Raw genomic sequence first — 26188 nt, 5'->3', positions numbered from 1 at the left:
TTTTTTAGACCTTCAAGTTGGTAGAGCATTATCATTGTAAGGGTTGTCCAAAATTTGTTACAGTTCCCATGGAACTAAATCTTGTTACAGTGACTTCGCGATCAGGCCAGGATTTTTTTTTCAAAACGTTTACTTTTACGTTATCGATATCATCCCTTTTTTCAATTAACACTTTTTTTTAAATTAAATAATCTGCCTATATATATGATATATATGATACAACACTTAAATTTCAATTCTGTAATAATATTATAAATGCTGAAATGAAAGCAACTCTGTCTGTTACCTTTTCACGCTTCAACCGTTTATTTATTTATTATTTATTTATAGTTTTCAAAACATCATCAGCATATACACAACATATTAAGAAAAATTAAAAAAATATTCATGTACGGTGTGATACACCACTACGTGTAATACTGGTTACGGAACAAACGGTCCGTTTACGGTAGGTTTACATTTACCGACGGTGTGTGTGCTAAAGTTCGTTTTATAAACTTCAGACAGGTAAAGTCGCGGGCATAACTAGTATGGAAATAAGTCTATTAGCAATGCAGGCGTTAACAATATATCCCGTCGGTTACACAGATAATATGAACATACTATTATACAAAAATATGTGTAATAAATATAATAATAGTAATAAATATGTATATAGACATAGGCCGTAAATCTTCTTATACCTAAACCTTATCGTATATTAATCATTCGAAATAGTTTTATTGTGTTACAAACTTAATGCTTACCTACTAATTCAAAATGGCCGTCACGCCCACCGCGTCTCACCCACATCTGTCAGATATTTATGACGTCACAGTATCGTAGTTTGCATTATTTATACGATTGTAACGCAAGAATGTGGTCACATAAATTATAATGTTTTGTAAACGGGCGTTTTTAAATAAATTGGATTAAAGTAAGTTGGACGCAATAAAAATATTTATGAGTTTATAAATGAAGGGTAAAGTAAATATACATACTTAATATTATTTTATTAGTATTAAAAAACTGACGGCCTAATTGGTCTAGATATTAGGCCGCAGATCTTCAAACCAAAGATAGGGTCGATAAAAAGTTATTTGATTTTTCCATCAAAAATTCTTAGTTACAGCCCGAGTCTGGAATTTGATAGAGTTTAATTTCAACGAAATTCTGCCACATATGTACACAGCAACCCACATTGGAGCAGCGCGATGAAATATACTTAACCTTCTCCTCAAAGGGAATGGAGGCCTTAGGGCTGCAGTGCAAAATTTACAGGCTGGTAATGCTGTACAATCCCATGCCTCGGACAACACGTAACCGTTGGTATTGAGCTTAAACTCTTTCCGGTCGTGTCAAATTAGCCATCTTTTCGGATAGAGGACATCTGTCTTACGCACAAATCTTTGGCACTATGATATAATCTTTGTAGTTGCCTGGTCACTCTTGAGACTGTCTGTAAAGTAAAGTAAAGTAAAGTAACAGCCTGTACATTTCCTACTGCTGAGATAAGGCCTCCTCTTCTATGAAGGAAAGGGTTTGGAACATATTCCACCACGTTGTTCCAATGTGGTGGAGAGATTGTCTGACGTGGCCGTAATCGATGAGGACACCATCAACTTATATGCGTAAGCCGATTGTCCTAGTGATTATGGGACGATAGCTGGACATACAAAATCGGTTATAGAATCATTTTGAAAAGCTTCAGTTGTAGATGTACAGAAAAATAAAGAGGATCCTTGATTCCCATTTATAAAGTTGATATGATTTTGAAGAAACGGAAAAAAGTTACTGGCCACGCAGCAGATTGCGGCGCTATCGCTGTTTTAAATATAACAAATGGACACCCTGCGAACAGACGTCATCAGTTTACAATGAACAAAATCTGTCATAGGTTAAGGCGAAGTTGCACGTGCGACCCCTTAGAATTAATTAAATGAAATATAATTGTAAATTTAAAAATTCGTGTAGCATCTATTGCAAATTTGCAACCGAGTTCATATCAGCAATATAAGCAGTACCAATATTTTCTCACGCTTTCCGAAACGGGAATTTCAAGATGCATTCTAACTATAGATAGACAAACTCAATGACTTCTTAAAAGTCTGAAAGAGTTGAAACTCAGAACCAGCTTAATGATACAGCTGTTGAACCTGAGCTGTAAACAATCGTGCCACCCATGCGGACTGTTTCGAATCGATTGTCATTAGCGGGACAATGTTTACTGACACCGCACGCTTTTACGTTTAAGGTAAAAGTCGTTACTTAGCACACAATTTGCAATAAAAGTCAAATATGAAACGTTCATGGCCGATTTAGTTCTCATATTGTTTTTGCTGTCATTTATTAAAGCTTCCGCGTGCCACGCCGTGGAATTTAAATGAGTTTTTTCATCATTCACACACACAGATTATATCGGTATAGGTTTTTTATTATGCAAACATCGTATTTAATGTATTGATCTCGATGTGTGATATTTGTTCAACGGATTTTATAGATGGCTTTTTTTTATTACATTAGAGAAGTCAAACCTGACTGTTTCGCTACATAAGATATAATTTTCTAATAATAAGAAATTCTTTAATTCTCTGAGAACGGCACAGCTGCTATTTATTAATATACAATGATATATGTATATAACGTGTGGTTAGGTATATACTCGTTATCAGACAAGATAATATTCAAAATACAAGTCTAGTCGTTCACGTTCGTAATAACTTCCCTTTCGATCTTCTTTGAAACATCCCTTTTTTCCCTGTCATGCGTTATACGTCATACTGACGTCACCAGTATGTACGATAAAAAAACTCCTAATTAAACTTTTTGACACTTCGACATATAAACGTAATTTATCCTATTAGCGTAGCAGTCAAGAATAAAGTCAATAAGTAAATAATATATACATAAATAACGTTTCTTTTAAATGTAATAATTATTTTAGCCAACCTCGCATACCATTGCCTGATATTTTGCAATATTCTGCGGTGAGTATCCAGTTTCATACGTAAGCTCTACTGCTTTTACGAACATATTATCATATATCATTACAAAGTGGTGGCGCTTTATGCATACCTGTCTGCCATCACACCTCATCAGACATTTTACCACCAAACACCAATTCTTTCTATTGTTTTATTCCGCATTGAAGGGGTGAGCCAGTGGTACAACAGGCATTATGGCGATGTAAGAACTGCTTAATATTTCTTACATCGTTAATGTCTACGGGAGCTGGTGACCACTTACGATGCGTAGACCATTTTACCTACCACTACTTTAAAAAATCAGTGTATAGTTAGGTACTTGTATATTTTTGGACACGACACGGTAAACATCAATAAATTCAATTAAAAAGCAAAGTGAATTAAATTAATTAAACTAAAATTCAATATATCTATGTGCTAAATTCGATCGTAATCAGTTGAACGAAACTGCTTAAGATTCCATTGCATATTTTAACCGACACATGCCAGCAGGTGAAGTTGATTAGAAGTTTGTGAAATAGTAAATGTCGAAGGTATTTTGATCGCGATTACTGCTTTCACAACTACAGTCATTATCCTTGCAAAATTTAACAATATTATGTATTGTTATTCGTACAAAATCCTATGTAATTGAATCGGCAAGCTACTGATTTCAAAAATAATAATAATAATAATAAATAAACATTGAACAACATCGGAGATATTACTGTGATGTAAATAGCTAAAACACTTGTGTTATGAAAATCAGAAGTAATGACGGTAACACTAACACTCAGACCCAAGAAACTCTCGAGAAAGAGAATCGGTCGGGAATCGAGCCCGGGACTTCGGAGTGAAATGAAAACCGGTGTGTAACAGACTACTAGATCATGGAGGTTGTCAGCTTATTAAAATTGAAATTCAAATTATGCTAAAAGATAATTGTACATAATTTTAATCAACCGAATATTTAAACATCAAACTAACCATTAATATTTTTGTTTTCAGAAATTCTAAAACAAATTACTCTTTTATATAAACGCAAAATGTATTTGTTGAATGTTATTCAGATCGCTGGTTTAACGGCGCTGTTGAGTAAAATGACTCGGCTATTAATTAAATGACTAATTAAACTAGTTTTCTATAATATTTCTACCGACCTGTCTTAACAGAATGCGTTGCTGGAACCAAAACGCTTCATCGAGGTGCTTCTTTTTATCATCATTATGATTACAGAGTATAAAACAAAGTCGCTTACCACTGTCTCTCGTTATGTATGTTTAGGTCTTTAAAATTACGCAACGGATTTTGATGCGGTTTTTTTCAATAGATAGAGTTGTCCGAGGGGAAGGTTTTTGTATGTAATTCATGGACAATATAGCAAAAAATACTATTTATTTTAGAAGTTTATAATGTGATGTCATAAACAAATTCTGATGTATATTTTGTATCAGCTTTCCACCCGTGCGTAGCCGGGCGGGTCGCTAGTATTCTTCAACTGGAATATTTATACGCTGCTGCTAATAGACGAAAAAAGGCGCCCTTAATTCAATTAAATAAATAAAAGCGGAGCCGCTGATAAACTCTAGACATAATTTAAAACAGAATTTTATATTTTATCGCCGACACAAGCATCCACCTAGACGCAAATTACACGTATAATCTAGTTAAACCTGTCCCGTGCGACTTGTTTCCTTCGTGGAATCTTTAAAAGGTGAAAAATTCATAGCCAATAGAGTCATTAAGTATACTATAATGAGATAAATATAAAAGCACTATTATCATCTCTATGTAAATGTGCACTAATGTTGCTGATAAAATGAATTGGGACAAATTGCGTTTGAAACTTATAACCGTATATTTCCGACACTAAGAATTCGTACATTTTTAAATTGTTCTTAAATATATTCTTATATTATAAATAAATTTAATTTGTTTTTTTTTTTATGTAAATAATAACCCGATAAAATTTACTAATTCAAAACTATTTAACAGGTTAGTTCAGTATCTTAATATACTAATATTATAAATGCGAAAGTATATCATGCTTTTTTATATTATCCGGGTAAGAAGTGGAGTCCAAACGCAAAGCTGACTAGTACTGACAGCAAGAATGAGCTGCACTAGTCCCCCTCTGTTAAAGAGGTTATATATCAGAACAAGACATAGGCTACAATTTATAATTATTTTATATAATTTGGTCATAATATAACGATACGTATCAAGTAGCTGTGCGAAGCCGGGTAGGACGCTAGTATATGTATGACATTTCATTTTCTTGTTTAATGCTTGGGTCACTCGTGTATTAATTATATTCTTAATGTTTTTGTGATCTGTGCAAAAACATTTTTAATACGGTCATCGCTGTGCACAAGTTCTATAAATAATCATAACCTTATCATTTTGTTTATGCGTAGCGTTGACGATGGATGTGTTTAACTATAAATACTTATAGTGACAACAGCTTAAATTACAGCTTAGCGTAGAGTTCAATTTAAACTAGAGTACCTACTCATTATAAAACCTGAAATATATATTGTGATGCTGTTTAGTTTTGTTACGTTACGTTCAGAAACTTCAATATTTGACAATAAAACAAAAGAAAACGGAAACTAGCTTATTTTTGACGACCTCCGTGGTCAAGTAATGGGTACGCCACTTCGAGGTCCAGGGATCGATTCCCGGCCGAGTCTATGTAGAGTTCTCTAGTTTTCAACCGACTTCAAAAAGGAGGAGGTTATCAATTCGTCTGTATTTTTTTTTTGTTACCTCATAACTTTTTACTGGGTGGACCGATGATGATAATTTATTTTTGTTTGAAAGGTAGTTCTTCCCGTGGGGCCCCATTTTAATTTTATTTTTTTCCGATGATGGTATCCGTATGAAAACGACATAAGTCTTAAATTTGCATTATGTATGTGCGCGATAAATAGGTGAATAACTCAAAAATGGTTGGCACAATTTTGATTATTCTTATTTTATTATAAAGGATATACATTAAAAGTAGTTCGGTGAAATTTTGGTAAGGTTCTGTGCATAGGATCCATGACAAATTAAGGGACCGGGAGGGAACGGAACAATTCTGAGGCGCACGTTAGCAATACTCGGTCGAATATTTTATTTATGGGTTACTTGGATATTTGAATCACCTTCCGGAACGTGGTTATGTTCATGTAATTGTCATAATCGAATATTATAATCAACTATCGACCCGCCCCGACTTCTCACGGGTGCAATACTGATACTAAATATACTAAAGAATTTGTTTATTTACGACATCACATTGCAAACTTCTAAAATTGTCAGTGTTTCTTTACTATATTGTTCATGTATTATATACACAAACCTTCCCCTTGAATTAAACTATCTATTAAAAAAAAACGCATCAAAATCTGTTGCGTAGTTTTAAAGATATAGGGACAGAAAAAGCGACTTTGTTTTATACTATGTATTGACGGAACTCCTGAACGGCTTACAGTTAGGGTGCGATTTGGGGCAGAATTTCTTACTGTCTTTAATCAAATTTTGTGTATATGATGTGATGTCATATGATGTACGACATATAATAGCTCTTTTGCAAAGTTTTTTACTGAGGTCGATTACAGCTCTTTCGAGGGTGGTACCTTGTAGTTTATGCCGCATGACGTATTAAAGCCGCATTTTCGAAATTCTATTTTTGCTTTATTCGAAAGTTTCTTTTGAAACTGTCCCCGAAGTAGTTTCTGATTTATATAAACTGCACGCTTAATCTATCCATATTGAGAAAAAAATGTTAGTCTGCATCAGCTTCACTTAAAATCAAAAAATAAATAAAATTTTAACAAAAAGAAAAACCGACTTCAAACAAAACACTATTTTAAAACAAATAAAAATGCACTAAAAAGTAATAAAAATAATTGCATATTTAACATATTTTTGAGAGTCCTCCTAGGTAACTGGCTCCAAATATAACAATAACTATAACTACGTTATATAATCGTAAATCGACTTTTAAGTAGTCTAATATTTTTCATTTCATTTTACCTAGGAAGACTCCCAAAAATATGTTAAATATGCAATTATTTTTATTACTTTTTAGTGCATTTTTATTTGTTTTAAAATAGTTTTTTGTTTGAAGTCGGTTTTTCTTTTTGTTAAAATTTTATTTATCTATGTTGTTTTGGGTCTGGGTGTTTGTGGAACCGTCGTTACTTCTGATTTTCCATAACACAACTGCTTTAGCTACTTACATTGGGATCAGAGTAATGTTTGTGATGTTGTCCAATTTTTATTTATTTATTATTGCAATAAAATATGTTACATATAAAAACTTAAACTTGATAATTATTGAAATTACATTGATAAATTGCTTAAACACAATGTAACTTACAACAAATAGGTACATTCGTCATCTATTTTTTGTCAAATAAACATTATATTTTGTTTGATAAGGTTTATTTTTTTTTGTAAATGATGCAAATCGCGTTGGTTATGTAGTTTTAGCAATCACCGTATTTATTACTGTTGTATAATTAAGAATAATATTTTAGGTTTATTTTAGGCTTTTTTTTATTTATTATTTTTTTCTAACTTTAGTGTGAATTCGAATATTAATTTTAAAATTATTAAAAAAAAAATCTTCAGTCAATGCAACAACTTTAAGAAAACGAAAGAGTATTAAGAAACAATTTAATTATATGAAGAATGACAGTCTGTATTACATTTAAAAAAAAAACATTATTTTTTTTAAGTACAATCTAGTAAAATTACCTCTTATCTTTTAGAATTTTTACGATAAGCAAATTGAGTATAAAGTTGGTTGAACCCATTTTATGCTGAGTTGATCATAATTTTTTCTGCTGAATAAAGGTTTATATCAATAATACGAACTGTCTTGTAGCTTCATTTGTGCTTGTTAAAGCCTACTTGAATAAAGTTTATTTTGATTTGATTTGATTTGTCTTTTGAGATACACATAAATATCTATACATTACTTTTTTACAGTTCTTTTGATGACATTTTAATAGTGATTCTTCTGTATTGTCTTGTGACTGACGTGACCTGATGGTCTTGCTCTATTTTATACCACGGAAGGGCTAGGGTCTACTCGAGCGTACATAATACCTTATTGTTGAGAAGTTAAGTCTTCCTGTAGCTAAGGGTGTGCATTTGCGACATAAGCGAGAGCGTTTTAATTGCATAAACAATGTTAATTTCATATTTTTATTTTGTTCTTATTTTTATTTCACAAAGTTAATAAAATGTTATGTATGTGACAGTAATAAAACATAAATTAATAACACGAATTACAAGTCGAGGTAATAAAGATTCAATTACATATAAAATAGTTATAAAACTCCGATTAATCATCGGTTTAATATCGTATCAATATCGTATCTCATACAGCCCCGTGTTAATTTTACCATGTGACCCCCCACTGTTGTTTTAACGAAGAAAAAGTATAAAGCGACGTCATGTGGCTTAAAAGTTGCTTATTACAAGCTGGTCTCACAACTATATACAATATTTACAAAAACAACTCGATCACTGAATAATTATTTATTCTATATTTATTCAATATGGAAGCAATATACATTTTGATAGAAAAGTAAAAACAAGCATCATGTTTGAAAAGAAATTTCTCAGATCTAACACCGGGGAGAGAAACTCATCTTTTTTTTTATTCATATGAAACTTAAATGGTAAATGACACCATTTAAGTTTCATATTCAAGACTCATTCCACCCAAGATGGCATACATAAATTCATTAATCAAATATAAATTGCAAAGAAGTAAACTAAATAAAACGTTAAATACAAGATTCTGAGAACCAACATGGCAGATGAAATATGATATTTCCAGAATAGAGCAATATCAGCAGCGAAAAGACACTTGAACACATAATAGAGAGACTCATTTGACTTAATTCACCTACATATAAATAAATCGACGTCACTGATCGATTATTAAAAGCATTTGACAGTTAATATAATCGCTATCGCTTGTACGCAACCGCAACCTAATTACAACGAAAGATAATCGATAAATATGTAACATGATCGAAACAATAGCAGTATCGATCGAGATGCGCGCGCGATTACATTCGTAACGTTTTGCATATGACAACATATAATTTTAAATACGAGGTAAGTTCGAATAATTGAGCCTTGTGATACTGTGGTTACAAAATACGCGGAATTCAAATTTCTTTACATTAAGTAAATGTTTGTTTTTGTTGCACAACTATTTTATTGTGTTTAGTAGCTTTGTCGTTCTTGTATACTTGGCCTCGTAAATAAATCTCTACGATCCGTGATAGGTGTGTAACTACAACAAACAAATAAAAATATTCCTTGCCTGTAAATTCTTTAGCCAAACAGCAATGCTAAGTCGTGTTTCCGTTTTAAGAGTGAGTGAGCCAGTGTATCTACAGGCACAAGAGATATAACACTTTCATTCCAACTTTATAAAAGAAAAATAAGTTTTGAAACATAGTCCACAATGCTGATACATAATGCTGGCTACACGGGTATATTTGAAGTTTTTTAATTCTAACATACCATATTTAATTGACTCTTAGGAATTTAATAATACTGTTCCGATGTTAACATGGGAATGGTTGTCCACTGAGCCATAATGAATTTTTATTCCTACCTGAAAACTGTAAAAATCACAACAATACAAAAGACTTTGTATCTAAAATCAGTCTGAAACAACCGTTATAGTGGTATACAAAACTGTTTTTCAAACAAACTTTTCTTTAAATGTATACGTCTTAAGAGGCTCTTAATAGCGAAGCGGCTCTAAATTAATTAAAACTATACATCATGTATTATGTAATTTAATTGTTAACGACATACCCAGCCGTATATAGTAGTCACGGTAACCGCAGTCGTTATGAGAAAAAATCAAAACAAATCGTTCCCAACGATTTATTAACGCATGCGCAGTACATTCTTTAACGCCATCACCGCATTCAACCGACAAGATAAATTACAACGGCGCATTAATCAAAACATTATTTATTAGTTCATAAATCTTTTAAAACTTAATGCGATATCGCATATCGACATTTAACGCGCTTATATAGCCGCGTATGTGATTATGTGTTAAGAGATTTTTAACGGTAAAGTACTTAAGCGTCTAGTTTATTCAATCATAAGTTACTTAGTTAGTTAGGGTAGTAAACCCTGGCTTCCCATGAGTGTAATATATTTATAAAGAAAAGGGTTTGATATAAATATAAATGAATATGCCTAATGCCAGTGAAATTTAATAATAAACTAGATTATCAGTTCCGTAAATTACATAACAATTGACAAAAAAATAAATTTAACTCTTTATAATATGTAGATAAAAAACTCAGGATTTACGAGCGCTATGTTTTCTGTAGCCTTGGCAACGTGTATGATTTCATTCATTTTCATTCAATAAATTCAGATCGATTTCATTCACGATATAGCATCCTAAAAAAATTTAACAAAAAGAAAAACCGACTTCAAACAGAATACTATTTTAAAACAAATAAAAATGCACTAAAAAGTAATAAAAATAATTGCATATTTAACATATTTTTGAGAGTCCTCCTAGGTAAAATGAAATGAAAAATATTAGACTACTTAAAAGTCGATTTACGATTATATAACGTAGTTATAGTTATTGTTATATTTGGAGCCGGTGTCAGCCACGGGCACACGCCTCAACAATCAAAAGAAAGAAGCGATACGAGCCTCTTGATTGACCCAGTATAATATCGTATAAAAGGTAATTTGTAAGAAACATATTTCTTAAAGTATTCTCGTATTGTTTTTTGATAGATATAGTATAGGTTGGCTGACACCGACTCCAAATATAGCAATAATTATAACTACATTATATAATTGTAAATCGACTTTTAAGTAGTCTAATATTTTTCATTTCATTTTACCTAGGAGGACTCTCAAAAATATGTTAAATATGCAATTATTTTTATTACTTTTTAGTGCATTTTTATTTGTTTTAAAATAGTATTCTGTTTGAAGTCGGTTTTTCTTTTTGTTAAAATTTTATTTATTTTTTGATTTTAAGTGAAGCTGATGTAGACTAACATTTTATTCTTAATATGGATAGATTAAGCGTACCGTTTATATGAATCAGAAACTACTTCGGGGACAATTTCAAAAGAAACTTTCGAATAAAGCAAAAATAGATTTTCGAAAATGCGGCTTTAATACGTCATGCGGCATAAACTACAAGGTACCACCCTCGAATGAGCTGTAATCGACCTCAGTAAAAAAACTTTGCAAAAGAGCTATTCGTATGCTATGTCGTACATCATATGACATCACATCATATACACAAAATTTGATTAAAGACAGTAAGAAATTCTGTCCCAAATCGCACCCTAAGTGTAAGCTGTTTAGGAGTTCCGTCAATACATAGTATAAAACAAAGTCGCTTTCTCTGTCCCTATATCTTTAAAACTACGCAACGGATTTTGATGCGGTTTTTTTTAATAGGTAGTGTCATTCAAGAGGAAGGTTTGTGTATATAATAAATGAACAATATAGTAAAGAAACACTGACAATTTTAGAAGTTTGCAATGTGATGTCGTAAATAAACAAATTCTTTAGTATATTTAGTATCAGTTTTGCACCCGTGAGAAGTCGGGGCGAATCGCTAGTTAATTATAATATTCGATTATGACAATTACATGAACATAACCACGTTCCGGAAGGTGATTTAAATATCCAAGTAACCCATAAATAAAAGATTCGACCGAGTATTGCTAACGTGCTCCTCAGAATTGTTCCGTTCCCTCCCGTTCCCTTAATTTGTCATGGATCCTATACTCAGAACCTTACCAAACTTTCACCAAACTACCCTTAAAGTATGTCCTTTATAATTTTAAAAGATTCATCAAAATTGTGCCAACCATTTTTGAGTTATTCACCTATTTATCGCGCACATACATAATGCAAATTTAAGACTTACGTCGTTTTCATACGGATACCATCATCGGAAAAAAATAAAAAAAAAATGGGACCCCACGGGAAGCACTACCTTTCAAACAAAAAAAAATTATCAAAATCGGTCCACCCGGTAAAAAGTTATGAGGTAACAAACATAAAAAAAAATAAAAAATAAAAAAAAATACAGACGAATTGATAACCTCCTCCTTTTTGAAGTCGGTTGAAAATTACTTATATCTTACAGTATTATAATTGTACATTTCATTTTGTAGACTGAATGGGTTTTAATCCCCATAAACAACAGTTTTTAAGTTTTAAAAATTAGCGAAAATCTTTACCTCGTACTTCTCTCGATTTTATTCGAACCTTAATAATTTGTCATTTCCAACAAAATAGCTTAATCGATAGTTGAAGGTAAATTAGTTTGCGTAACCACAAAATAATTAATGAGTTATTAATTTGATTCAAATTCAATGTAATTAAGCGACCTAAAATATTCCTCGTCAAAACTCAACTAAACACGTTAGACCAGTTTGGTGGAAAAAGTTCCAACACTTACAGGAGGAAAGTCTTTATCCAGGACTGACAGTTACTACTCGAAACGGTCTACAACTAAAGTCTAAATAAACAAAATCAATCACAGGTGGTCTTAACATGATGCGCATGCGCAAGTCGGTCATATGAAGAATAAATGCGCTTCCAAATACTGTATGTGTTATGAATTTAAATGTAATAGCAGGCGGTCGGCGGTAGGAATGTAGAGAACGCGTGCATTCGTTAAACTAAACGATACAAATTATAACAAATGTATGTTGTGTAGATATTTGACGAGCGAGTACCAGTAAATCTATCGTATAAATGTGAAAGTAACTCTGTCTGTCTGTCTGTATTTAGCTCTTTTACGGCCAAACCACTGAACCCGAAATTTGGTATGAAGTAGGCTTGAATTCCAAGGAAGAACATACTTTTTTTCCTAACACATGACAACCAACTCCCTAAAACGCTACCGATGCCGCGCACTACTAGTCTAATATATTACTAACTCGCTGGGTATTAAATGAAAAAAAGAACGAGAAGGAACAACGGAACGGCCTAAAGACGCTCCCGAATCTATTGGTCATAGTCCCATACCGATACGGGTAGTAAATCACGTGATTGACACACAAAGAAAACATGCATCATTATGTACGGCCCGACCTGGGTTTCGTCCAATAATGTAGTTTATCAGTTTGAAAATATAGCTTAAAATAAACGTACCTAGTGACAATCGATTCTCGGGATTGGATTTAATGGAGAATAATCAAATACTTAACAATACTAGACTATCATTATTTTACACATATTGTACACTGATAGTTTTTTAGTTCACAAAGTCGGGTGTGCCATTTTTTCTATTTCCATTTAAATATTAGATAATATTCATTTAAGATTAAGTCATGTGATATTTAATCAATAATAATAAGGTAAGATAATTTAAATAACATTAATATGATTGTTTCAGTGATGGCGTGACCGCATGGGAGGGGGCGCGCTGCTCGAGGCGGCTGCGCGCGGAGACGCGGGCCGCGTCGCCAGTCTGATCCGCTCCGGCGCTGACGTCGATGCGACTGACGAGGTAAGCCATTAAATCCTATACATTACAAGACAATACACACAATTCCCATATTAACTATGTATAGTCAGAGTAAGAAAACCTTCGTCAGTTTTCAAATTCATTCCTTTATCAAGTTTTAAACTCTTAGTACCTTTTGAAACTAAACATCAAATCTATGCGAAGCAATATGTCATTCTCGATCGGTAAAGCAGATTATCACACATACTGAGCACACGAAAATAGATCTTAATGTGACGAACCTTTTCTTACCCCGACTGTACCATTCAATAGATTTTCCATCTAATATATAAATAGGAGAGAATAGTAGGAATGCCCCAAATTAATTAAGTTTTTACTTTTACAATTACTTATATTCCTATTTACAATTTTGAGCATATCACTTGTATGTGTGGGGACGACAATATCCCAAAAGGTCGGGATCGATCCTGCTACCTTTACATCGCTTGGCAACCCATAAAACATTGCTCTATTGACGTTTCAATATTATGGGAAAAATCCGACCTTTTAAATAATCCTATGTATTAATTAGTCTTTGGTCGCAGCGAGCAATTAAATACGAATAAACGAAATAAGGCTAGTAAAGAAGAAAGTAGTCTGTAAGTTCTTGATTCACATTCTGTACCGTCCGTATTCCATTGGGATATAAAATCTATAAAACACCAAAGCAATTAATCAAAATCCTCTAATTTCTTAAATTACGACCGTCCAAACCAACTTATCTCCAAATTTAAACCACAGTAGTACGTTGATTGAGAGAACAAATATATGAATATTTGTTCTCTCAATCAACGTACTATTGTACGAATACATAACATACTACTGTAAAAATTATATTACTATTGTAAAAATACATAACATAAGAATGATCTTATGTTATGTATTTTTTAATCATCACGAACTCCATCGAAAGTCAGACATATAGACTTACTTTAAATGCCGCATTCTTCGAATGGCGTGCAAATTGATAGCGCAAACACACCTCTATCTATAAATGGCGCGTTCTTTAGTTAATCTAGATCAAAGCCTATTCAGTACTTCTCAAGATAAACTCAAAAGTATAGACGGCCTGGCTATATTCTAATGTACTCTATAATACATGTATCGTCGTAAGCTATATAGATTAACTTCACAAAATCTATACTAATGTAAAAGTAACTCTGTCTGTTTTTCTGTCTGTCCCTCTTTTACTACCAAACCACCCAACCGAATTTGTTGAAATTCGGTATGAAGCAAACTTGAACTGTAAGAAAGGATATAGGCTACTTTTTTGCCTAACACATGACAATCAATCCCGTGAAACGCAAGCGAAGCCGTGGGCGATAAATAGTGACATATTTATGACACAAATAATGATACAATTCGTGCTAAGTCAAGAGTGACATCAGCGTATGAAGAGAAAACTCCCATCGAACCACATAACGATAAAAAAACATTTCAAGGTAGAGTCGTAAAGCGAACAGACAAAAAAAAGAAATGGATGATGACACTTATGGCGTTTTTATTATACGTTCTTAATGAATTACCGATGACAGATACTCTTAGCTCACACATCCATCCAAACCCCTAAAACGCCAGCGAATCCGCGGTCAACAACTAGTATATAAACAATATATATCAGGAAAACAATCTCAAAGGTCGGAACCGTAACGAAAAAGTCGTTGCGAAGAAACGGCGTAAATATCTTCTCTTATTCCTAATTATATCATTGTTCAGCTTACAATTGAAACGCTTGACCTTTGCCACCGCTTTCTGCCTCATTGACGTAGTTAGATTGGAAGCCAGCGCGTTTCTCACAATGAACGGCGTCGAGTAGGCTTACACAATAAAGCAACACAATGCACAAACTAAAAATACACCAAAGAATAACATCGTCAAGTGCAAAAAGTAATATGCGACATTGACAACAATAAATATAACATAATATTAGAGCTACACGCATCAAAATTGCTAAGGTATTATTGTAAAGCTATTTTTAACATGAGATATGATAGATATTTATAGTGAGTTCTTACAGAGTACATTCGAACTACAGGAGTAAAGGAAAATAAACAATTTTGACATTTGATTGACGCATTCGCATTGGTCAAGATCTGGAATAGTCTTTGGTTTTCACTATGAACGCGCAAAAAAAATTTAAGTCGGTGGAATTATCATCGAAAATTTGGAAGTAAAATTAAAGAATATATAGTAATTATTTGAGTGGCGACATGTTCTGTTAAACATTGGTAATACAGGTTTTTTAAAGCAAGTCAATTTATTTCGTGATTTACACTGACAACATAACTGTTTTAACTATAAAAAGAAAATATTGTAATTAAATAATTACTATCTTAAGAGAATAGCTATTTGACGGTAATATTTTTAAGTCAACATTTTATGTATACAGATATATTGATCAATAACAGTTATAGTACATATCATAGAGGATCTGTTACAAAATCGTATGGAATATGAAAGCCAAGGTGTGTTTATCTTTTACGCCTTTGGAATAGGTTATAGGTACTGTCAGAATAAGAAAACGTTCATTCCTTTATCAAGTCTTAGACTCTTAGTATTAAATCATTGCGACGCAATGTCATTCTCGATTTTTAAAGCAGATTATCGCTCATACTGAGCACAGGAACATTGATCTTAAAAGTGACGAATCTTTTCTTACCCCGACTGTACTTACGTCTCCGCATCTCTGCATGGATGCTTCGAGCGCGCGATTGTGAGACAGAGCTTTGATCTAACCGGCCCGCCGCTTTAAGGAGCACATTGCACACTTGTGCAAATATACTCATTTGCCGATTTTGGCTTTAGTTTGCTTTCGTAGGCGAACAGTCGTTCAATAATTATTGCTAATCTAATTTCTAAACTGTTGACATATTAGAAGTAAAAAAATACGCTAAGTTTCATTAGCTGTTTGCCGGACCTCTAAATAAACTGACAATGTATTTCATGGAAAAAAAAAAAATATATATTGAAACAATTTTCACAGGCTCTCACAACTACACAAACAGCAAAATTTGCAACATAGTTGCAATCGTAAAGGTTCATGTTTAATAAACAAAAGTATTATTACCATAATGAGCATTACAGAAAGAAACGCATACGCCATATTAATCCTTTCATCGAAATATAAAGAGTGAATAAAAAAACCACATCAAAACATGTCCATGAATCTTATTACCACATATAATTTGCCACATGTAATAAAACGAGATGTTACTCTGAATTCTGCTTTGTCAGATGCCTCAAAACCAATTACCTAGTAGCAATATACATGTTTAATGCACAGACGCCCCGTGGCGAATGAGTTTTATAGTCTTGCATTCGAATATATATCACAAAATCTATTTTATAAGCTCTGCTTTAAAGACTACAATTGCAAACCATTATTTTAATCTTTTAGGGATGTGCAGAGAAATCAAGATGATGATTTTTTAAGTTTCAGAAAAATTCCACAATACACTTCAACTGATTTAATAAAATTGTCACGGAGAATAAACTTTATGACGTCATAATGTTAACGTGACTAATTTTATACATCTATTCAATTTCCATGCATCTTTGAACACATGTTCTAATATGATTTAATATCCATGTAAATTACAGGCAACAAAAGTAGTAACAATTAATAAAACAAACTACTAATCTTAATAAATGGAAATGATTAAGAATCTGTCCAAAAATGGGATTGGTTACACTATTTTTTTACGTCTAAAGTTATATAAAATAAAATCAAACAAACTATATAAGATTAAATAAAACAATATTATGCTACAATTGTAAAAATGAATTCCTGGACTGAATCTGAAAGGCAATTGCAAAGACGTTTCATTTATTAAGTTCGTAAAAGCATTATAGTTTATATTTGCAATGAATAAATCAACCACGTAGTGGATGAAACCTAGAATACGCTCGTGAGAATGAAAAGAAGCTCCGATCAAATGTAACCTCGGGGCGAAACATTGGTCTGAACCAATTTGATTTTACATGTATTTAAATAAGCTTCTTCTTAATAATGTAAGTTATCGAGTTATGTACATAAGATTTAACTTATTACATGTACTATAACGAATAACGTGTAGTATATTTTGTATACCAGTATCAACTATTAACTACAGCCTGAAAAAAATTCTTAGATCGGGTAATTTTCGTGTTATGAAAAAAGAACAATAGTGGCAAATGATTACATATATATCTTTATAACATGCTTAAAACTATCCGTGTTGGATATGAAAATACTGCTTGTATTTCAAATCAAAATAAACTTTATTCAACTAGGCTTTTACAAGCACTTTTGAATCGTTGTTTTACAATTAAATGAAGCTACCGGTTCGGAAAGTAGATTCTACCGAGAAAAACCGGCAAGAAACTCAGTAGTTACTCTTTTTTAACATTTAACAAATACAAAGTCATGTTAGTTAAATACAATTATTTAAATTAATATATCCTGCTTGGAAGTCAACAGGTATTTATATTTTAACATATCAGTAAAATAACACATATCTTCATATGCGAAAACAGATATTTTAATTTGGAATAACAAAAAAAGTATTTCAAAATTTTACCAATCATTCCGGCTCAAATGACGAGCTTTTCACTGGTAAGCCTTTGGAAGTTCAAACCAGTTACAAAAAAATAGTGTGATCTGGAAAAATAATATTAAAAAAAAAATCATTTATTTTAACAACATTTACATAGCTCTAAACAATAAAATATTTGTAACACTTTCACACCAGTAGCTAAGAAAATACATCCAGATTGAATCCTGATGCTGAGATGCTGTTGTCTCAAGGAATATTTGATGAGCGAATGAAACCTGTCCAGGCGGACACACGGAGTCAAAAAAATACTAGCTATATTAATAGACCGTGACTGACTGAGAAACTCGGGATGGTTATTACAAAAATAAACAAAGTTAATTGTTGATCTATAATTGTCGGTCGCTCATTTTTCCCATGGCGGGTTCCTCATCAATCATTAAGTCGACGCTTACAAGCGCTGTGTTGCCATCGTTCAAATATATTCAAAGCCATAAATAAGAACTGTCGACTACAGATAATTTAAAATAATTCGATTGTTCCTTTTTTAAACATAAAATATAATAAATGGAACTTTAGATCTTCGTTTCTAAAAAATACAACGCCTTTATTTAATTAGTAATTTATAGATAAAATAACTTTGGTAAAATGGTATTTCGTAAAACTTGATTCGACAAAAAATCCGTGAAGAGAAGCTCTCGAAACGATCGTCAAAAATTACATTAAAAATAATTTATTGTTTAATAATATATATATATTTTATAATTAGAAAGTTTAGCAGTGTTGTTAAAATGATATATTGCCTTATTAAAGAACTACTCTAATATCATTAATATTAATTTAATTCATAAACAAATAAAATATTGAATATAAATATTTTTAACAACTAACGACAACAATTTCCTAACATAATTAATGGCGCGCTGTCGACAAATTGTGATGGCCATGTAATATACGGCGGCAAAACACTACAATTATATCGAAATAATTTGCATATCACATGATTTAATTTAAAATTCGTCGAATCGAGATTAACTTTCACTTTACTTTGATGATGGCTATTCAAATGGATTTTGATTATATGTATCAATTTAGATATATCGAAGCTTTCAAGTGCCTCTTATTAACATAATTGAACCTTGTTGTTTTAATATACTTTACTAGCTGTCGCCTGCGGGTCCACTCGCGTTTTACGGTTTGTTTGTCATGTGTTACACAAAAAAAGTAGCATGTCTTTCCTGAGAGTACAAATTTGCTTCATACCAAATTCCATCAAATTCGGTTCAGGAGTTTTAAAGTGAAAGAGCGACAAATAGACTGACAGAGTTACTTTCACATTTAGGTTAGCTGTCATCCTATATCGCCCGCCGATATTACGCATGAAAAGTCCAGGCAGGATATATTATACACATAAATATTTTTTACCTAACGTGATGTCGTATTTATCTGCAGCAAAGAGTAGCTACTAAGTTTATAGTCGGTTCTTTTCAGTAGAATCTACATTCCGAACTGGTGGTAGCTTAATGACGAATCAAATGTACTTGTAAAAAACCTACATGAATAAAATATATTTTATTTTGATTACGAAAGGAGATTAACTACTTACAATATCAATGTGCCGTCAATTTTAATTTTTTGATTTTTGTTTAGTATTATTTTAATTAAACTGACTTACTCACCCTGAAAATCGGAATACAGTTAATCCAAGTATTTATATTAGGCGGTAAATTTAATCATGCATAATTAGCTAATCTAATTAGCTAATCCCTTAATAAAAATATCTATATATCGCAGAAGATGGATGTTTTATACGCAGTTCCTGTTTCCTGCTCTTTATGAACAGATTACGTTACAAAATATTTATTTGACGTCCATCAAAAATAATAATTTTATTTGATTGCATAAGAAACTTGTTGATATTTCTACTTTCTAGCCTACACCGTCGTTAACTTTCAGATTTAGTTGCGATTGTCGATATTGAATCTGTGGAATTCATGTTTTAGAACAGACTAAAAATATTTTATTGCTGTGTTTTTTATACATAGTAAAAATATAATTTATCTTCGATTAATTATATATTCGTTTGAAATTTATAAATAAAACTTTTTAATGTCCTCTCATGCAATTACAATTATTTTAATATTTTCATTTTTTGAAATAGTATTATTGCGCAGATTAAAAAAAAATATGTCAAAAATATTATGCACATACACAAACTTACACGGCCGTATAAATATCGATTATCTCGTAATTATATTACTGACTACTGAGTTTCTTGCCGGTTCTTCTCGGTAGAATCTACTTTCCGAACCGGTAGTAGCTTCACTTAATTGTAAAATGACGATTCAGAAGTGCTTGTAAAAGCCTACTTGAATAAAGTTTATTTTGATTTGATTTGATTATTCATTTTAAATTCTGACAATCGATAACTAAACAGGTTAAATGTTTTTCTGAAATCAAATAAGCTTTGTACATGATTGCAATCATCAAAAAAGGTAACGATTTTCGTTCAAAACCACGTTACGTTTATTTATTCGATATCGGAAATGTTATCATATGTCATCTAGGCGCAACTGAGACCATATCAGGGGGACCGGGATCATTAAAAAAACTAGTTCAGTAACGCTGACCGGTTTGACTCTTGTTAAACTTTTTCTTGTATTGACGCTAGGGCTACCAAACTCACAGCCGAACTTAACACATTTTCAAATAATTTATTATTTTTGGCTGTTGTTTATGTCAAAAAGCACAGATTATTAATACACAAATGGCACGTGTGAATTTTCAAATTATGTCACTAACTTATTCGTAAAACGTCAAACTTTTTTTTTAATAATTTGACTGTGGTATAAAATTGAATATTTTTAATTTGTTTCCAATATATACATCTTTCATAATGAATATGGTGGAATACGGTAACCCTAACTATAGGTTTAAGTGCCAGGTAGAAATAAAGAAGGATTTAACCAGCGACTGACACATTTCGTGCTAGTCAATTTCACTAGAGCTTAAGGCACTTTTAAATTTATTTTTGTATGCATTCATTTGTGAATAAAGTATAAATTTATGAAATACTTTTTACAATCCTGTTTTTTTTTTTCTTTGAGTATTTGTTCTGTAGCTCTTATTATAAGTGCTACGAACATTTTATAAACAAAATATTATATAAGTACACGTATAATTTATTATGCAATATGACAGATTCAAAAATCTATATTTATAGCCAGTTTTATTCGGATAACTTTTTAATATTTTAAACTACTTTAAAACTAACCACAGATTCAAACATAAATATTGTCGATACGAGCCGTAATTATAAACAAAAAATACAATTTAAAATTAGAATTCAAATGTAAAATTGATCAATTAAAATTCGTTTCGTACAAATAAACTATAGTAAATGCCGATCAACATTTTTTTTTATTTTAAAGGGGTAAAAACGTAATTTATTATGTAGATTCCTGGAAGATTATTTAATTGCTTTAAAACCATTAGTAACGTTAGAACAATTATTTTTTAAACGGTATAACTTGTTAAACATAAAATTTCTTTAATATTTTTGCAAGCCAAGAAATAAGGCCACTGATTTACGTGGTGATGGTAGCTTCGCTCAAAAACCAACCACTGCATGAATTATAAATAATTACATCTACTAACTACTATAGTCTATTTTGTTCCCTGTTATCACCAATAGGATCTTATATGCTATGTATCATGCACCTCTAATTACACTGGCTCACTCCTTCATAAATCATACCGGAATAGAAAACCACTGAAGTGTAGGGTGTACCTTATAATCATAGTCCTGTCAATATTTGTATTGCAATTAAAAATATATATAGTAAGGCGTGCGCTAACCCTCGATTCAGTAACGTTATATTTTATAGTAAACTAGTAGAACCCGGCAGACGTTTTCCAGCCCGTGTATATTTACTAATTGCCAAGACCATCGGTTAAATGGTTGAATAACCTTTATTCTCATATAAAGTACATTTAAATTATTTCACTTAGTACAGCTTCTGCTTCTACTTCATTTTCAAAGGCGAGTTAGCCAGCCAGCGTTACTAAATGTTAATTATCTATGTTGGTTGCAATTTGGTTATGTAAAATGATTATAATACTCCACTAATTTCTAGGAGTATTAGTGACCCATTGCTTGATGGACGCCCCCCTGTTCTTCTAGATATTCAATAAAAAAAAGGAAACCAAACAAAAACATTATTATAGTGTAACTAGGTACACAATAAAGTATCAATCTTTATTTAATAAGAAACAGAAATAAGTATGTAATAAAATGCAATCAGATAAATGAGAATGTATAAATAATATGAGTTACAAACATTACAGTTTACATCTTTCTTTTATTAAATATTTTAATGACTATAATTGTGTGTGAGAGGCATGTGCCTTAGGTTTCTCTGTAGTTAAACTAGTCTCCTTGTCTCAAGTCTTCTTGCTCAACTTCTAGCTTAAGAACTTCTTTATTTATTTACAGTAAATAGGAGGAAGACTAAAGAAATACTTTTTAAGATTATGGAATTAAATAATAATAGTTTAAAAAAAAAAGTAAAAAAAAACATGCTAATTGCATTGTTATTGGCACTTAATACTTATCCAAAGTTTCGAATTAATAAGACTTCTGGAAATAGTTGAAAATCGCCCTCAAAGATTCCGTTACATAGTTACATACAGCCCAAGCTTATAAAAGCGTGTTAAAAATAATAATTTGTGCATTTGAATATGGACGTACTCTTTCATATTTGTGAACTTTCGTTTGTGTGTATGCGAGTGTGAGTGAGTGTGTGTGAAACACTAATGAGTCAATCTTACAAGTATGCATTGAGCCGTTCAATAATAAAAACGAATACTTCTTCAGAATTATAATTCAGTAATAATAACCATAATGATTATATAAAAAATAACCATTGCAATATTTCGAGTAAAATTTACATCCTCAATAATTCTATTAATAATTATGATAAATGTTAATTTAATTTTCGAACAGTAAAAACACTGGAAATACTGCTTGTATACCAAATTACTTTTTCTAGAGTTGCCAGGCATTGGTATTTAAAAACAAGACCACAAAAAAAGCCTAACAGATAATATAATCGATATATATAGATGATAAAAAACGCGTAAAATTTACATTCATTAATATCAATGCAATATAATTCCTTTCAGTAATATTAAATTAATTAAAACTAGTATAGTCCTACCAGTTATAGATGCGAAAAATAATTTATATTTCGATATGCCACAGACGTCTTTGTTATTCTGGAGCGTTACAAATACGCCTGTAATTGCCACTTAATTAAGATGGCATAAACTAGTTTCGTTTCTAGACGAATTCAATTACTTTTTTTAATAAAAACTCAATTTGTACCCATATTATTAGATTAGTGGTGTCGCTCTTATGAAGTTATCTTTATGAATTATGTCTTTAGGCTAAACATCCATCGATAGCTGTGCGCAACGTAACTATTATTGTTTGTCACATTAAGATAATATTACCATAATCTACAATATTACCATAATCTACAACATTCCTTATTTTTATGAGAATCAACAACAACAACAAACAACAACAACAACCTGTAAACTCCCACTGCTGGACTAAAGGCCTCCTCTCCCTTTGAGGAGAAGGTTTGGAACATATTTCACCACGCTGTTCCAATGCGTGTTGGTGGAATACACATGTGGCAGAATTTCTATGAAATTTGTCTCATGCAGGTTTTTTCACGATGTTTTCCTTCACCGCTGAGCACTAGATGAATTATAAAGACAAATTAAGCACATGAAACAGCGGTGCTTGCCTGGGTTTGAACCCGCAATCATCGGTTAAAATGCAGGCGTTCTAACCACTGGACAATCTCGACTCTTCTTATGAGAATCATTAATGATATATTATTATAATATTTAAATATCACTCGCCCGCTATGTTTCACAACTATCTTTCTGTGGCTTCTGGTAGAGATTACTTTTTTATTTCCCGCCTTTTTCATGCATTACCGTCCGCAACTTATGGGTATATCGGGCGCGTCCACAGGCCCCTCGAAAGAATTATATTTCTTGAAGTAACATAGAACAAGAAATAAATATATCGTTGCTGGGACCCTACAATTCCATGTAACCTACGTTTCCAGAATGGATTAAGATGGCATTGTTTACATATTTAATTTTTTGCAATTTTCTTAAAACATATACTTATGCTTACTTAATCGTCATAATTGTACCGTTTTAATCAACTTCCTTGAGCATGTCACATTATAATTAAATAATAGAAAACTATCAATAGTTGAAAAAAGTTATTTCAATCTCATCAAATTATCTTTTAATTCATACAATATTTTCCTAAATATATTCTATATGAACGCTATACTCTGCTATAATTCACTGGTCAGTCGGACTTCCCGTTCACGCTTCTAAACGAGAAATCGAAAGTATTACGACTATATTAACAGCTACGAAATTTAACATTCATATTTAATTTATATAATTTAAAACTTTAATAAAAAAGGCGAGAATTTAATGAAGCTTCACTAAATCGTTTTTAAATTTAAACGCTTTTTCACAACTCAACGGATTCTTGATAACTGACGGCAGTTAAATTTACTACTAAGTTTATTTTAAAATAAAAATCGTAAACCTATCTTATGTTTCTATGTCTCAATTCAAAGCTGAGGGTCTGAAGATTGGAACAGGTTTGTGGATGCACGTATGATATAAAACTGCTGTTTGGCGGTAGAATATAAGATGCTAAGCACTTAGTATATTGTTAGTGTTACATTCAAGGGGATCTAGCATACATAAGTTTCCCCTAAAAGCACATGACTTGCAATGACAAATCCAAAGTTAAACATAATGATCATTATTGGAATTAAAGTTTTTTCCAAAACTAGAAAAATCATTCAGAAATTTACATAAAACTTTATGTGAGCCTTTGTGTAATTTCCATTTAAAGTAAGTAAAGTAACAGCCTGTAAATTTCCCACTGCTGAGGTAAGGCCTCCTCTTCCATTAAGGAGAGGGTTTGGAACAGATTCCACCACGCTTTTTCAATGCGGGTCGGTTGGTTCTCACCACTGGGCCGTATCAGCTCTTAATTATTTCCATTTACAATTGATCAAAGATAATAAGAGACATAGAATTTTAAATAATTTTAAATATTTTTTACTTTTTTTTAAACAAAGTAAGCAGTCGTAAGTATTTATTATTTAGATAATTCCACAGAAGGATGATATTTTTTACTAATCTATATTAATATTATAAATGTGAATGCAACTCTTTCTGTGTGTCTGTCTCTCGCTTCTTCACGACCAAACCGCTCAACCGAATTTGATGAAATTTGGTACAAAGCAAACTTGATATGCAAGAAAGTAATGTATATATACTTTTTTGCCTAACACATGACAATCAACACCCTTGAACTCGAGCGCAGCCGCGTGCGACTACTAGTTTGATAAATTCTGAACGACAACCATGGGAGAAACGAGGTTATTATCTACTCTGATAAAAAGAGATACGGTCTTACATATATTTAAAATACTTAAAATATGAATCACCAGTGCAAAAAACAAGTCGATATTATTTTACAAATATCTCAAAATTCTCTTAAAACGTCACTCACTAAAAACCAAACCATACACACAAATACACGCTAATACACACAAATACAGGCTAATTTACCAACACAATAATCATTAAGTTATTTAAAATCATAATCAGATAACAGGTTCGCGCTCGTTACAAATGCGAATCGAAACAGCAAGAAATGTTATAAGCGAGTTTCGTACTTTTTATGTCACCTTAATTAACGGAGCGGCGTTTTGTACAGACGTGTTTTAATTTATAAAACATAATATGCAAAGTACGATTAAGCCGGCTGTCCATTGAAACGAATCGCTATACGAAGCGTTTGAATATATTATGTACACTCTACAGTGCTATAACCTACGACTCTATCTCGAGTCATTCTTTATTTTATATAAGTAGTAAGCACTGGCAGATAGGCAGCCTGCATGTTACCAACCTTGGGAACTGAGATTTAATGTCTGATGTCTGTCTTGACGACCTCCATGGTCGAGTGGTGTGTACACCGGTTTTCATGTGTACGCCACTCTGAGGTCCTGGGTTCGATTCCCGACCGAGTCGATGTAGATTACCATAAG

The 26188-nt window shown here is 32.0% G+C and overlaps 1 protein-coding gene across 2 annotated transcripts in view; it reads left to right on the top strand.

Moving 5' to 3' along the window:
- The window catches only part of LOC124536778, a 90873-nt gene that overhangs the window by 56431 nt on the left and 8254 nt on the right, over positions 1–26188 (top strand). For both annotated transcript variants that reach the window (XM_047113371.1, XM_047113370.1), the window contains exon 2: positions 13375–13488. In XM_047113371.1, coding sequence (XP_046969327.1) covers positions 13390–13488 — 99 coding nt within the window. In that variant the 5' untranslated portion in view covers positions 13375–13389. The remainder of the gene's footprint in view (positions 1–13374; positions 13489–26188) is intronic.

This window comes from Vanessa cardui, chromosome 17 (genome assembly GCF_905220365.1).
Source record: "Vanessa cardui chromosome 17, ilVanCard2.1, whole genome shotgun sequence".
Classification (NCBI taxonomy): domain Eukaryota; kingdom Metazoa; phylum Arthropoda; class Insecta; order Lepidoptera; family Nymphalidae; genus Vanessa; species Vanessa cardui.
This window is presented reverse-complemented; position numbering and strand designations above follow the sequence as displayed.